At 37.9% G+C, this 16666-nt stretch overlaps 1 protein-coding gene across 1 annotated transcript; it reads left to right on the top strand.

The window, feature by feature from the left end:
- The first annotated feature begins 944 nt into the window (after nt 1-944).
- On the top strand, nt 945-16280 carry LOC126817689 (uncharacterized). Its single transcript, XM_050544800.2, has 12 exons — nt 945-1052; nt 1569-1628; nt 6290-6420; nt 9531-9677; nt 10042-10264; nt 10519-10724; nt 11587-11765; nt 12520-12770; nt 14101-14220; nt 15009-15131; nt 15586-15717; nt 16003-16280. The coding sequence occupies exons 2-12, from the start codon at nt 1577-1579 to the stop codon at nt 16257-16259; spliced, it is 1821 nt and encodes a 606-aa protein (XP_050400757.1). The 5' UTR covers nt 945-1052; nt 1569-1576; the 3' UTR covers nt 16260-16280.
- Nucleotides 16281-16666: the final 386 nt, after the last annotated feature.

Raw genomic sequence — 16666 nt, 5'->3', positions numbered from 1 at the left:
TGGAGTACCGATTGGTATTTTAGGCGTTGTGTGATTTCCTCTATTTTCACATTACTCTTACTTCAAACCAAAGGAATATGTTAAAACTGTATCAATCATAATTAGTAGTTCAGTTTTAAGAAAATGTATAATAATGTGGTAAAAACAGAGAAATTTCGGAATACTGAGAGTGAAATAAATATTTTACGGCGGATAATCTAGAAATGACAGTAATATGGAAATGCTATAACGGAAATAGTTTAGAATAGGTTAAACTAGCCGATAAACAATTACCCGAGTAAGTCAAGAAAATTATCAAAAAGAAAACGCTTTATCCAGCAACAAATGAGATGTTTATGTAGGCTACCATTTTGTCCAATATAGCTATAGGCTACTACAAATGAGATTCCAGTCGATAAAATCGCAATTATGCAATATTAAATTAGGGTTTGATAACAGAATTTGTCCACCTGTATGAACCTGAATTCTAACCCCTGTTCAGTGGTCACTCATGGATATTATAAGGTCCACTTCATGTTTAATACAGGTAATGCGGAAGCGGTGGACACTTTGTGGTATCTAACCAAAAAAGGTTTCGACAACTTAAAGAAGGTCCATAATACAATATTCACAAGGACAATGTTTACAGTTAACAAGAATATTGTCACATTACAAAAATTTTATAATCCGTTTCAACACAATTAAATCACCAATCTGTCATTTCTTTTATTCTGTAACGAATATTTCATTTCAAATTTATATACATTTTACACACACATTTATCCATAAGGCTTAGGGCGCATTGTTGTTAGATTAGCGAGACAGCCAAATACCCCGTAGTGTGTTCCACACCCACCGCCCTCCTGCTCCCCTCTCTGTGCATTTATTTAAAAAATCAGTAATGAAAAGTATCCGATTCAGCAAAGCGAACTGTTCTCAGTTACTTCCCTCGACCCCATTAATCACGTGATTAAGACTCGATACGTGTAAAATATTGCACGTGCGTTAAAAATTGAGTTGTGTCTGTCACCGCGCTGGATCTCTGAAAAAAGATCGAAGGACTATTCGTCAAGGTAAGCTTATTCCAATTACATTTTTTATGGTTTGGTAATTACACGGGATATATAATGTACTCTTCAATTGAAGGTTTATTCCGTTCTTTTATAAATATGGTAGCTATAGGTGTGTTTACATTATTACGGACACGCAATGTTGTTTTAGGCGCCTTTCTATTTGAATGTACCCTTTTACCCTCAATTGACTTTGCAAAATTAATTATCTGTAGCCTAATTTAACCAATATACCATAAATACGTATAATATGTATTATAATCTTCGATGTTGAAAAACAGCTATTCTAATCAGAATATAAGAATTTGTGTTCTACAATCACCGTAGATTAATTTACTTTGGGAATCCAATACATGTATATGGGTAGACAAAATGTCTGTCGTTTTATTGTCCTCCACAAATGGTCTTTGAAATAAAGTAGGGCCCATATAAGAAAAGTTGTCTCTGAGAAAAAATGTATATTAATTGTTTTGAAAGAAATTTAAAAAAATTTAGAAAAAGTAAAATGTAATTTTTCAGGGAACACCATGAACACCGGTGTCCTTTTGACTATATCTATTGTAATCTGTTCCTATTATGGTAAGTATAGGTCTACAGTAAATTAATAACACTAGAAATAAAAGCGGCGAACTGATAACCTTGCTAATTATACTCAATATATTGTATATTATTTGCATTGTAATATACGCATCTTGACCAGTGCCGAATTTACCTATCCTTTTAGCTAGGAAAGAGGGGGGCGGGGGTGGGGGGGGGGTGGCCGAATGTATCATACGGTCTGTCATTGAATCAACTGGCGGGGTTTCGATTCCCCGGATGTACGTGACAAGGAGTAGTGTCACCTGTCCAACCTCGTGGGTTTTCTCCTGGTCCTCCGGTTTCCTCCCACTGCTAAAGACCCCTACGCGCAAACGAATGATTGAAATAAAAAATTGAACCATGTGTTAGTCCCAAAATGACATAGTTTGTGTCGAGTGGACGTTAAACCCCACCTCTCTCTTCCAAATTATGACTGGTCAAATAGTCCGATGAACAGCCAATACTTAACTGCCTAACAATATCATTTGGGTTTAAACAGAGCTCCGGATATGTTTACATAACGTTACGCCATGACTCATGAAATTTATTACTCCCAATTAACCAGTGCATAGAATATTGCAGAAAAAACTAATGGCGTGACAAACGAGGCTATCAAAACTGCTACAATGTAAACAATACTGCTTGGAGACGAACATTACTTTCGCCGTTTTTAATACCTTAAATCACTGTCCAAAGTTTCAGGGAAGACCCCGGATTAAACGAAGGGCTGTCATGTTTCCGCACTTATAGTGGAGATTTGATTAAACGGGAAGAAGAGATGTACTCCCTCAAAAGCTCAAGTATCAGAAGTCAATCCAGCAATGGCCAGAGAGGGATTTCTCGGGCCATTGCTTAAGGAATATAGTTTTTAGCTACGATTGGGTGCCTTTATTTTCACCTGGCAAACTTAATTTCATTATTAAGGGCAAGTTAAAATGACAAAAATTGCCACATCATCTGAAATGAGGGGTCCCAAAACAATCATTCACAACAGGCTTAGTGTCTGTATTTTGGTATCTAAATGTTCTTGAGATGGATGAAAATAAAAAATAATGACTTTGGAATTTGTAACTTTGGAAAATATGAAGCAAATATATATATATACCATTCAGCAAATGCGCAGGTAGAGGGTAAACAACACAACATAGAAAATCACAGTCTTACATAAATGCCTGAATACACTACAACCATCAAGACTTCAAATTTTGAAAACTATCTTTGTTTTAGCACAACAAGTTTAGTCCATATAATCAAACTTTGTTTTTCAAATATCCTCCATTTTTTTAAGGGACTACTTTCAGACTTTTTGTATGGAGTACCATCATAAAAATCATCTGGATAAAATATTTCGAGTCTATATGGTAAATAGTAAATACTGCATCAAAATTTCCTTCAGTCTCCGTTTGTTGTCCGGTATTTGTTTTTTTAGGCCTAATTGAATACAAATTACTAACACTTTCATGACTTCTTAATTCACCCTTGGAAACTTTTTGTCTGGAGGCATAAATTTACAATGACAATTAAACATTGGATATACATATTTACTAAGTTTTACATTAAAATATTTTGTAATACATTTTATTCGATATTTATTCACATTCATCGCAGTGTTTAATCTTTGTTAAATTGTACGCTAATGGTTCACAACTGAATGTGGAAATGTCTAGCTGAATGTTTGATTGGAACATATGATGTGTTGCAAATGGTACTCCATAGAAAATAATTTTCCATACAAATCTTATATTTAGGTAACAAATTCTATACCAAACCCTCAAAATGCTTATTCTACAATAAATAAATATTAATCTATCCAAGATTTAGAAACAAGCCTTTTAACATTTACCAACACTTGACAACGGCAGCCATGATAGCTTAGATTTTGACATTTCTGTTCTCATCAATTTATAGAACGCTCCATATGAAAATGTTGATATTAAAGTAGCCAAGTCTCTAACTCAATATCATCAAAAATCTTCGGCATTGGAAACACGAATTATTTGTCAATTCAAATCAACATTGGTCTTGTGATCTTACAGGGAAAAGATGGGCATCTGATATCCAATATTCAAGACAAAATAAACATTTTACCATTGGTACACGAATCGTGTACTATAATTCGTTTCAGCGCAATTTGGAACAAGGGACCCTTAAGAACGCGGCTAGACATATTTCACAAGTCATGTCTAATGGTGACGCTATATTCTTATCTGGGGAGCATGCGCAATAAATATCATCGGTGTAGACTGGAATAACCAGACGCTAAAGATTGCCATTCAATTGAGACTTCTGGCGTATTTCGCCAAACATAACTGTTTAGAAATTACAGTAAAAACAGAAAGGGTTGAATGTAAATCAGTTTCTATACATTCACATTACATTATTATATCATTGGCCGAAAAAGTTCATTCAGATTTTCCGGCGTGGTTTCCCCCTTGTCAGTGATGCAGGATGGAGGGCCTGACAAGGACAGCTGTCTAGTCGTTCGGATGGGACGAAAAACCGAGGTCCCGTGTGCACATTGACGTGCACGTAAAGGATCCCTTGGCAGATGGAATTCGATATAAGAGTAGGCCGTAGCGACGCTGCCCGGGCAAAATTTCCCTCATAGCACACTGTATGGCGTATGCCCGTCTTCATTAGCTCAGGTTAGGAGCAGAACAGTAGGACGTTAAACCCCATTTCATTTCATTTTACATTAATATGAGTTGCGACCCATTTGTGTCAATTTCTAGGTCCCAAATATTAGCGATTGAGCTCCTTTAAAAGATGTGACAGTTCTTGCAAATGATGGTCAATAGTCTATAATATTGCGATTTAACACCCGATTTATCGATAATTGTAATAGTATAAGTCAAAAAGTATTTACTGCATCTGTATTTACCTTTCTGTGTTGAATTGCCGCTCAACGTAAGTGCTGATTACGACAATAAGTTCGTGAATAATATTTTTTTAATATCAAATCACGTAAATGACACCTCATATGTATTCAGATATGAATTTATCTTACTCCGCAGTTGTTTAAATTCAAAATATAAAAATTTGTAATTAAAATTAACACTTTGCTCATTGATATTAGCAGAAGGTCAAAAAGTGTTTTATTACTAAATGGAATAATTATGTGTATATCGATATAAGTTTCAGGTAAACAACGCTCTCAGTTTAACGAGTATTCGCATCGCGCGTATAAAGACATTAAGGGTCATTTTCAAGAATAAAAAAAATTAAAAAAAATGGCGGACTCTAACAACGGTAGCAAGGACGTGGAATTCTCACACTACATGGAAACAGGAAAGCAACTCAAAAATCTAAGACTCAACAACTGTACTACATAGCCCAGAGTATTAATAGAGAGATAATAGCTGTCCCCAACCTTTACCGTTTTGTCTGTAGGTGTAACCGCGAAATAGCTGTCCCCAACTTTTACCGTTTTGTCTGTAGGTGTAACCGTGATTGGGCAAGAAAGTGAATTGAAATGTTCGTTACATGATAACACGCGGATGTACGATTTAAAGGGGTATTGACAGTGAAATAGTGTATTGTGAGTAATATAGTTTATTTTTGGTCTTTTGTATCCAAGGGCAACTATTCTGTGTTGGAAAATAATATGTACAGCCTTGTTGGTATCGAGACTAGATTGTAACAAGGTGGTGTCACTTTACCTTGCCCTTAACGCATGTAACATCTTGAAAATAAGTTAATTTTATACATTAAGATTTATTAAACGCAGCCCACTCTAGTGAAACAACTTTGGTTTATCTGCAAATATTGTCAATAAATTAAATCGATTGTTGTTTTTATCAAAATTAATACGGAAATTCATATTACGGTGTATTATTCCTGCACAACCCATTTGAGGCTAGTACTTTGATTGGCTGTTGTACACGACGCCCCGCCCTCATGACGTCAAAGATGTCAAATTTAAAATGTCGGAGAACCAGGCTATTATGGCTTCGATTTAAAAAGACATGATTTGTACCTGTGCCAGGTAGGATTAAATGCTTAATTGTGGTTGAATGTGGCAGAAATGTTAACGAACAACAATAATCAATCCTCGTTTTGATAAAATTTTTTGTCAATTTTGCTTACTGAGGCCCAATGTGATCCCCGTTGGGGTTTGTCAGATGGAACTATATAGCACCATTCTTTATCCTAAAACACGGAGGGTGAGAGATGAGATTTCTTATTTACTATCCTATAGGCTCGGCAGGCTGAAGCCTAGGGCCTTGTGATCTAGTAGGCCTCCGGTCAAGGTGTATAATATGTTTAACAACGTCGTCTTTCTTACACGCACTTTGTGGTCTTAAACATCCGTCATCATCCTTAATTGTGTTTAGAACACACTTTAATGTTCCTGTATATGGAAGTGAGGTGGGTGATTAATCGGGGCCACATAAGTGAAAAAACATAGGGCCTCTCTTCAGTTAACCTCGGCGCTGACAATGGCAGATTTCGATAAGCATTTGTCGGTTGGTGGCCGAGTAGTGTAACGTAGTGTTGCAGTTTCGATCCCATGCTTGTACGTGACAAGGAGTTGGTGTCGATGATACTGCCTAACGTCATGGATTTTCACTATAGTTTATGTTCAGTTGACGTCGAACTCTACCTCCCAAAATACAATTTTCCGTTATTATATGACCACTATACCTCATTATTTGTTACAGACACGGTACACGGAGATACATACGGTACTCCTTTAGAGCTAGGACCATTGCCTCCACTTTCTGCAGGGGCAAAATCAATATATATTCTTGATGGAATACCATTACCAGACGGTCAAGTAACCGCTTTTAAGGTAAGATAGAATTAGAAGTATGTACTGCCTTGCTAATCTTCACTAACCAAATGTTTAGGCCTATATTTATATTAAAGGCCAGCTATGATTTACTTCACAATTAGTAATTGATAAATACATGTATATAGTTAAAGTATTAATGGGAGTTTTACTGCTGCCAGATTGTATGGAAATTGTTTCAAGTTGGTGAGCTGCGGTGCCCAATTGGATGAATTTGTCAGCTGTGCCAAAAACCGGCTCTGCACACAAACGTTGTTTTATAACCTGGGATTTCCCCTGTCGGCCAAAGGGGAAGCCAGAACGATAAAGCTCGTTTTCCTAATATGCCCTTCCTAAATAAGTTTTCATGTAAAAATAGGTCTTGGGTTCGCTATTCAACATACATACACACACATAAATTAATAATTTAACATAACACTGTGCTAAATGTTTTGAAATTGAATTTGGATCATAATTTAGGCAACGAAAACAGTAATTATCAAATGAAAGGTGCAAGGTCTAGGTTTACCTATCACAGCTCCTTTTTTCTGGCTTCAGATGTTACATTATTTAGACATTTTTTGTTCGCATGACAAGTCCATAATCAACCCAGGGGCACCAGAACGTCCGAAGAGCAGAAGGACCCCCCCCCTTCCCCGGGATCCTCCACCGAGAAAATGTTTGAAAATCAGGGGTGCAGAAACGACGAAATCTGACGTCTTCTGGCAGACTAACAGTTAAAACCTATCAAATCAAAATACATCTCAGGCCACTAGAATCAATAACCGATCCGGTTCACATCTTATCTATATATACTAAGCAGCAACAGAAACGTCAGGTCGGTATGTTACTCTGAATAGACGCATTGCATAAAACTTGCCAAAGGTTTTTATTGTATATTGTGACCATATCTCCAACTTAACCTGAGCAATAAGGCTCCTCCCAAACACAGAATTGAACCCAGGAAATGTTCTCAAAAACACAACCTGACCTCTGAGATGGTAATGTGTTCTCCATGATTTTCTTGTAACTCATGCTGCACGTGCTGTTCACCGGGACCAGCCCTATAAAATGCACCCCCATAACCGGTTGAATCATTTACACTACAACGGCAGCAGCATGCGACGACTCGCGACAGCTCAGAGGAACCAGGCGCTTGGAAGCCTCGACGCTGGCCACACAGCCCAAGCCGTTGCCAATCACTTCCAGGTCAATGTTCGGACCATCTACAGGCTTCAGCAACGCTTTCGGGCCACCAGCACCACATTATGATCGCCCCGAACTGGTAGACCATGGGTGACCACAAGGCGACAAGACCGCTATGTTGTGTGACAGCACGTGCAGAATCCCTTCACACAGGCATCTGAAACAGCACGTCAGACAGTGGGAACACACGGAAGACCCATCACTACCGATACAGTGCGCCGACGTCTCACCAGAGAGAACATCCATTGCCGTAAACCTTACCGTGGACCGATCCTCACCCCTCGCCATCGACGTAACGTCTACAGTTTGCCCAACAACACCAGAACTGGCGACACAGGCAATGGAGAACTATACTGTTCACAGATGATTCGGTATTGCGTAACTGCAGATGGCAGGACCAGAATATGGCGTCGACGTGCCAGCGGTATTCTGACCAATGTGTCATGAGACGAGACTCATGGGGAGGTCAAAGCATAATGGTTTGCGGTAGAATCGGTCTAAACCAGAGAGTGGGTCCTGTGGTGTTCTAAAATCTTGGTCCAGAGAGAGGCGGCGGCATCACAGCAGTGCGCTACATCGATCAAGCTCTCAGACCCCACGTCATACCACATTTCGCACGTCATCGAAACAACGTTTTCCAGCATGACAACGCCCGTACCCACACCGCCAGAGTTACTCGGGACTTTCTATATACAGCAGAACGGTGTCAACGTTATGCACTGGCCAGCCCTTAGCCCGGACTTTAACCCGATTGAAATCTCTGGGATAAAATTCAGAGACTTAATAACGTTGTACCGAGACCAAACACAACCGATGTATTGCGCCAGGCTTTTCTGAGAGTGTGGTTCCAGGTGCCAATGTCGTTCATCAATCGTCTCGTCCACTCCATGTACAGACGCTGCGCTGCTGTTATTGAAACTCGCGGTGGACACACCAGATACTGATGTATAGACTGTACAGATTCTAAACCCTCTCGTAATGTCTTGGAATTGTGATGAATTAATCACTAATGTGTCAATATATTGTTCACAAAAATTCGCTTTGATCCATTTAGTAAGCCGTTTTCTAGAATGATTTGATTAAAGTTCCTCTCTGATTTTGAAATCGTACTGACGTTTTTTTTTGCTGTTTAGTATATTACGCAACGCATAAGCTATACCGACAGCCATAAATCTGTGATACATTCTATAACTGTCATTTTTTCTGTGTATCACGGTTCCAACAATACAACACGAAAAATCTAGCAAAGGTAAATCTCAACATTGCATTGATTTATGTTTTTTAAACAATATTTTATTCAATCTAATTACATAAAATGATACACGTGTACTTAAACAACCAGAATGCTTATGAATATCGCTTCCTGGCATGGTAGTTAATTTTAACTACCAAAGAAAGTGAGTACGTTGAACATTTATGCTATATAATACCAAGAACAAAAGAAAAGAAAAAGCGATAGTTAGTTTTGTCATCAATAACTGGAGTGAATAGTATTTCAAAATGGCAGTTTAAACATCCGAAAATTAGCCTAGGCCTTCCATGGAGTGGAGAAATGGAATGTGCTATTGATAATACCAAAACATCAGATACTGTACATCCAGTTGAACACCTTAAATTCCGAAATGCAAATAAAGGTCAATTTTAAGCTTGTTAGAGTGAATGATTTGAAAAACAAAGAAGTCAAGTAACCAAGACTACCCTTTAAACCGATATGTTAACTCAATGTACCTATGCAGTTTATGAAAAGCAGCATGATTTAAATTTTCCGGGGCATCATCAATCCCATTCAGCAATGCTTTTGAATAGGGTCTAGACTATCGATATAATTCCTTTTTGCCATGTTCCGCTTTCATAAAATCACTCAGAAAGTTAAACAAAGTTTAAATTCTTATAACTCCATGACAGTAATTTTGTTTCATTTCTAGGTTTATTACGATACTAAACGTGGACGAAGAACAACCTTTCGTCTTCAGATTTACCGCCATGAACCACAAAACAATAAATTACAGTATACTTTAATAGGAGAGAAACGAGTAACAGACGTACCATCTGATTTTCAAGGAACACGTGAGGTGTGTTTGATTTGTTGTAATTTTGAAATTTTCTAATGCATTGAATGTATAAGTATTCTGCGAGTGTCGTCTATAATTTGTACTTGGACTGATGCGGGCCATGGACCTCACAGGTGGCGTGTATCAATTGGAAAAATAGCAAGTAATATTCAAGAAACTCTCCCACACGGAGGAACAAAGATACTTATTTGAAAAAGCGATACAACCAGATTTGTGTTGGACGTAGAAATACTAAACTAATTTATGGATCGTTAATGTTATAATAATAATAAAACTAATATTATTAGCCTATATATATATATTTTGCCTAGGGGTTAATTTGCTTTGAAAAGTTTTAATGGTAGCTACACGAATTATATTTCAGATACCTCTAGACCCCAGTGAATATATTCAAGCTAGACGAGATGATAAACTTGGTATTTTAAATGAAGAAGGTCACATGTGTTTATCATGGAAGATAGATTCTAATTCTACTTATGAGATCCGTTTTCTACACTATAATATGATGCCTGCTATAAATTCGACTGTTACCTTCAATAAAATTGAACAACCAGAAGCATTTGCCGTGGCCGTGGTGATCAATCCAAGTACGTTTATTTTCGTTTTAACCAGGGACGGACTATGATATGTTGCCCCCCCCCCCCCCCCTACACACCCGCCCACCCGCCGTATGCGACAACCGTTAAGTCACTTCGACAATTGTACGTGGCATGGGGCATGAAACAGTTGCCAACCTAACCACAAAGATGTTCGCCAAGTTTTCGCACGGTAGTAAATCGTCATATTTTTACGAATATCCCCTTTATATTGAAATTCTCATGCCAAGAGATTTTTTTTAAAGGTAACCAGCCGCAACCATTGCCAACTACAACTACTACAAGACGTACCACAACTACTACACGACCTACTACTACACCCAAACGAAATATTGTGATCAGAGACCCCCGAGATCTCGTGGGGGCCACGGGAGAAAGAGGACCTTTGGGACAGAAGGGTGAGAAAGGGTCCATTGGACCGAAAGGGGAGAGAGGTGGACGAGGTGATCAGGTAAATTATTTCTTTTATCTGGATAAAAGCATCTTTTAGGTCAATAGGGCTCTAAATATTGAAAATAGGAAGGATATGTTATAGATATGTACATTCTACACATCCAAAATTTAAAAGGTTTCAAAAAAAAAACATTGACCAAAAAAACCTCTCCTTGTTAGTGATTAGTAAAACCGTTTTGTAACAATTTCTGTCATCCATAATTTGTTCTATTTATTTATGAAATCATTTGAATTTTGGATATTATGTGCAGAATATGCATATCTATAACATGTCTTCCCGTGTCTCTCACTTTTTGCAATACTTTAGACCAGTGGTTCTCAAACCTTTTTTTGCCAACTGCGCACATTGGAATGCATGAAAAAATAGCGGCACACGTGGCTAAATATATATGAAAAATATTGGAATTGTGCAAAATAAAAACATGGTAAGTAAGACGGCATACAACTGTAGACAGAGACTAATCATAGACAGATAGCATGACTCAAACTAAATAAAGAAAAACATAGCTATGAACAACGGTGAATACTAAATTGGGATCACGTGGTTTTCCGCATTTTCTTAGTGTGCCGTTCAAAATTTCGCGGCACACTAAGGAAGATCTCGCGGCACACTGGTTGAGTATCACTGCTTTAGACTCTATTGACGAAAAAACGTTCGGTGATCGAAAATTTGACTATTCAAATTATTGTATGGACAAGCGTTGATAGGAATGTTTAGCAGTGGTTTTGAAGTTACAACCTTCTGTAATAAAATGGCCCGCTTCCAGGAAGAACATGGTCATTTTAGATATTTAGTTTTCAGTGTAGTGTAGTAAACAATTGAAAACAATTAAACAAAACGAACTTGTATTTTGTTTCAGGGAGATAGGGGTGATAAAGGTAATAAAGGGGAGAGGGGTATAACTGGTGTAACAGGACCGAGGGGAGATGTTGGTATCCAGGGTCCTATAGGAGTAACTGGACCTAGAGGATATAATGGTTTTACTGGCGAAACTGGTCCCCGAGGATACAAAGGTGACCGAGGTGAAAAGGGATACAGGTATATACTAGAATAACATATCGTCGGTGAAGTGTCAAAAGTATGTATCTAAGAATATCTAAAGATTAAGAAATAGAACCTTTTGCATTTCAAAATTTCCACAAATCAAGATACAACATTTGGACACGTGATACCCAGAACAGTTCTAATTGGCGTAGAGATACACAGCTTAGACAGAAATGTGCATTTAATAGGGAGATTTTAAAAATGCAAAAACGTGTATTTGACTAATTTCCCGAGATACACCGTTTTGACACTTCACCGACGATATATAAGTTATAAACTATGGAAAAACAGCTACTTATTTGTTTGGTATTATCTTTATTTGGTATACGCTTTGAAACGTCGCCCAAATAAATAAGTAGCTATTTTTCCATAAGTCTATCCAGTTACCAAATGCCTCTAAAAGAGTGCATAGAAGTCTTGAGTTGGCACACAACATCCACATTACATGCCAAGTCCGTGCCCATTGTTTGCACAGATGGCCGATTTATCAACAAAACTTGATGTGCTGAGAAATTTTGAATTTCATAAATAGATATTGCAATAAATTAAAGTACTAAATAATGACAAAAGTGGATATAATAATTAAGACATTACTGTTGTCAAGAAATATGTGGTATTTGGTTTAACGATTATTTAAATTTAAATGATTTTGTTTCTGAGAGTTAAATATATGTCATATAATCTCGCTAACCCTGGCACTAGACAAAAGTAAACATAAAATACAATTTTATTTCATATTTTGTTTTAGATCTGAAAAAGGTGATAAAGGTGCGCAAGGTGGTATAGGACCAGGTGGTGAAGATGGCCAACCTGGTCTGAAGGGAGATGTTGGACCACGTGGTGATAGAGGTTTTAGAGGTTATACTGGACCCTTTGGTGCCACAGGGGAACGGGGTATAAAAGGGGATCGTGGTGTGGTTGGACCAAGGGGTCACACCGGGGTTACTGGACCTGCTGGACTCACGGGACCTACTGGACCAACAGGGTCTGCGTTTGCAGGTAATCTTTTTGGAAAAAAATTTTCTATTTTTATAATATGAATCGATGCTGTTTCTAAGTTGTTATGACATTAGAGCACCCCTTATTTTCCCGTAAAGACTATCCATTATCAATTATGAGAAAATGCGACTTCTACTGTCTGATCTAAGCATGAACTATAATAATATAACACGAATTCTTCCAATAAACCTTGTAAATCGTCATTCTAAATATTTACCGGGAAGTTATGCCAAATGTCATTCTTGCATATTTACCAGTGTCGTTCTTAAATATTTACCCGGAATTTACCATGCCAAATGTGTCCTACTTAAATATTTACCAGAAATTTACCATGCCGACTGTGTCATTATTAAATATTTACCAGACATTTACCACACCAACTGTGTCTTAAATATTTACAAGAAATTTATCACGCAAACCGTGTCATTTTTGGAGATTTTTCTCGGCAATGATCCGTTCATTGAGTGCAATAGGCAATGTTTCAGATAACTTTTAAAGATAGGTTCCCAGAAAAGTATTTATCTGGTGGTTATTTCAAATAAAAGTATGGAAATTTGGGTATATATGGAAAGTAGAAATATCCAATCTTACTAGAAAAATACCGGATTCCCTGAAAAACACTCATGGAGCGCATACAGGACGAAAATGTAAGGGTTTCCCTAATCGACAGCCCAAGATTGGGCGCTTGATGTACATGTTGATAAACTTTATGAAGAGTTAGACGTACAACACTTTCGGAGATAAAAATCACGGAAAAAGACGCGGGCAGTGGATAATCAGAGAATTTAATTAGGCTTCGATATTTGTAATAAATAATCTGCGATTAAAGACAACATCGTCTTGTGTATGCAATGAATTCTCCTCCTCCTCCGAGAGAGAGAGAGTGGTAAGTCAAGTGACAGTGACACAAACAAGACCTCTTTTGATTGATTTCTTTTATAGCCAGGGTATTCCTTGGTAATTTAAATGTTTTGAGAAGGATTTTAAGCAAGATTATGATAAATTAATTAGTTTGAATATGTTTTTAGTCCAAATATATCATCAAATCACCCAGTTTGTACCCGGGAATGTATCTTTAAGCTTCACGGTTTGTATAAAATCATAGGTATTTAATATATCTTTAATCTGTGAAATGTTATACTATTACACATGTACCTTGTGTGTCTATTGAAATAAAATTGAACAACGTTAGAGCCGAAATGACCAAGTATGTGTCAATTGGGCGTTAAACCCCATTTTTCTCTTATTTTCTTATTTGCCCATCGAAATCAAACTGTAAGTATTGTTTATGATTAAAATTGACCTGCAGCATTGTATATTTTATTTTCAGATGTAAATGAATGTAGTAATTCGGGTTGTTCACATGGCTGTGTTAATACATTAGGTAGTTATTATTGTACATGCAATAGTGGATATGTTCTTAAAAAACCTGAAAATAAAACGTGTATAGGTAAGTATAACCACCGTTTCATTCTGCTTAGTGCATTAAAGTCTACTGAATATCGATTTAGGAGGGGATCACGTGGCTAAGTGGGTAAGACGCTAGCTCGCTAGCCTGGAGGTCGGGTGTTCGATCCCTGCATTGGCCGAGAAAGTTCATCCAGATTTTCCGGCGTGGTTCTCCCTTGTCAGTGATGCAGGACGGAGGGGCTGACAAGGAAAGCTGTCTAGTCGTTCGGATGGGACGAAAAACCGAGGCCCCGTGTACACATTGGCGTGCACGTAAAAGATCCCTTGGCAGTTGGAATTCGATATAAGAGTAGGCCGTAGTGCCGCTGTCCGGGCAAAATTTCCCTCATAGCACACTGTATGGCGTATGCCCGTCTTCATTAGCCCAGGTTAGGAGCAGAACAGTAGGACGTTAAACCCCATTTCATTCATTTCAATTCGATTTAGGAGACGATGGTTCACTGCGTATGGTGATAGTTCAATAACTATTCGTTCCGTTGTTTGACGAGATAGTTCGCTTGGATTTAACAGTGTGGTTACCCCTTGTCAGTGATGCAGGACGGAGGGCCTGCCAAGGAACAGTGTCTAGTCGTTTGGGTGGAACTACAAAACGAGATCCCGTGTGCAATATTTACTCTCCGGGCAAAATTTCGCTCTTAGCACTACGGCATGACCGTATGTCCATCCATTCGGTGCAGACATGTTGGATGTTAAACCATATTTCATTTTAAAATGATTATTGCGGGTTATAGACACATACTTTAATATTATGATATTTGCTATATATAGACACAGATGAATGTGGAGTATTTAATGGTGAATGTCAACATACCTGTAAGAATAATATAGGATCGTATGAATGTATATGTATAACTGGTTATAAAGTTGCACCTGACAGAAGAACATGCCTTGGTAAGAACAATAAAATCAATGACAACCCAGAAACATGCGCGATCATCAGCAAAATTCAAATTATTTTTCCAGGATGGATTTCATAAACATGTTTTATTATTCCCTTATGTTTTAAACCCAACTTCCATCCCTGTGTGGTTCTCCCTTGTCAGTGGTGCAGGACGGGTGGCCTGGCAAGGGACAAGGTATAGTCGTTCGGATGCGACAAAAAAAAAACCGTAAAAGATCCCTTGACAGTTGGAATTCAATATAAGAGTCGTCCGTAACGCCACCGTCCGGGCAAAATTTCACACATAGCACACTGTTTGGCGTACGCCCGTCTTCATTAGCACAGTCGGAGCAAATAGTATGACATTAAACCTTATTTCATTTAAACCTAACGGAGTTAGTGCCGAATTCAAACGATGTAAATTTAATGGCGTACCACGTAAATATTGAATGATTTATTTGGCAGATATTGATGAATGTAAAACTGATGATGGTGGGTGTGATGATGATCAGAAATGTATTAATACGCCAGGAAGCAGACGATGTATACCCAAAGTGGCAGAATTCGTATTATTAACAGGAGCTCAGGCTTCCGCAGGTACAAGTGTACACAAACTTAGTTAACTTCTTTGCAATCAGATGTTTTATTATTTGACTTTCCGCGTCAGTTTCTTCTTCAATAAGTTGCATAACAGCTCTGAAAAAAGGGAATTTCCTGGCCTGACTGATACGTGTTTTTTTAAGTCTTAGAACGCACAGGCAATTGGTGGATTAACTTTATGAATTCTGAGTTTTTGTTGAATAAATATTGTATATATGCCAAAAAAAAAATCAAGGCCCAATCGATATAAGCTGAAACCTTTTCCTGAATCTATTTTTTCAGCTGCCCAAGTAAATTGTGAAACAGATAATGGATTATTAAGTCGAATGACTATGATAGGATTTATAGTCTGGATGATTATACTAAGTATTCTTATTGTTATTATATTAATCTGTCTATTTATACGAAGAAATAAACGTAAAGAGGATTACAGATATCGAGATGACGCAAGCAGACGATATTCTGAAGCCTGGGATGATCAAAGGTCCCATAAAAGCGCCCCATACTCAAGTCGTTTGCCAGAAGTCAACTATTATTAAAACATACACATTATTAAATTTCACCTGTTTTGACTTTTCATTTTTGTTACTTTTTCTCCAGGGTAAAATCATTGTAAATATATAGTGCTATATATACATGTACACATGTACACATTTCATTGTATAAAAATGGCTACTGTTGTGTTATCAAAACCTTGGCTTGAAGTTCCTTTTTTCCAGTTGCTTGGCTATTTCTGTGCACCAGGACTATTTGTCTATGGGAGTTAAGACTAAGAGGGTGGGTATGGTGCTTTCTTCTGCACCTGGAGCCACGGTGGCTAGTTGGTTAAGACGCTGGCTCGCTAGCCTGGAGGTCGGGTGTTCGATCCCTGCATTGGCCGAGAAAGTTCATCTGGATTTTCCGACGTGGTTTCCCCTTGTCAGTGGTGCAGAACTGAGGGCCTGAC

Source organism: Patella vulgata, chromosome 4 (genome assembly GCF_932274485.2).
Source record: "Patella vulgata chromosome 4, xgPatVulg1.2, whole genome shotgun sequence".
Lineage (NCBI taxonomy): Eukaryota > Metazoa > Mollusca > Gastropoda > Patellidae > Patella > Patella vulgata.
This window is presented reverse-complemented; position numbering and strand designations above follow the sequence as displayed.

Bases quoted from the DNA above. Each gene is read 5' to 3' on its own strand.
- LOC126817689 (XM_050544800.2), top strand. From the start codon at position 1,577: ATGAACACCGGTGTCCTTTTGACTATATCTATTGTAATCTGTTCCTAT. The intron at 1,629-6,289 runs GTAAGTATAGGT...TATTTGTTACAG, and splicing joins TGTAATCTGTTCCTATTATG to ACACGGTACACGGAGATACA. The intron at 6,421-9,530 runs GTAAGATAGAAT...TTTCATTTCTAG, and splicing joins GTCAAGTAACCGCTTTTAAG to GTTTATTACGATACTAAACG.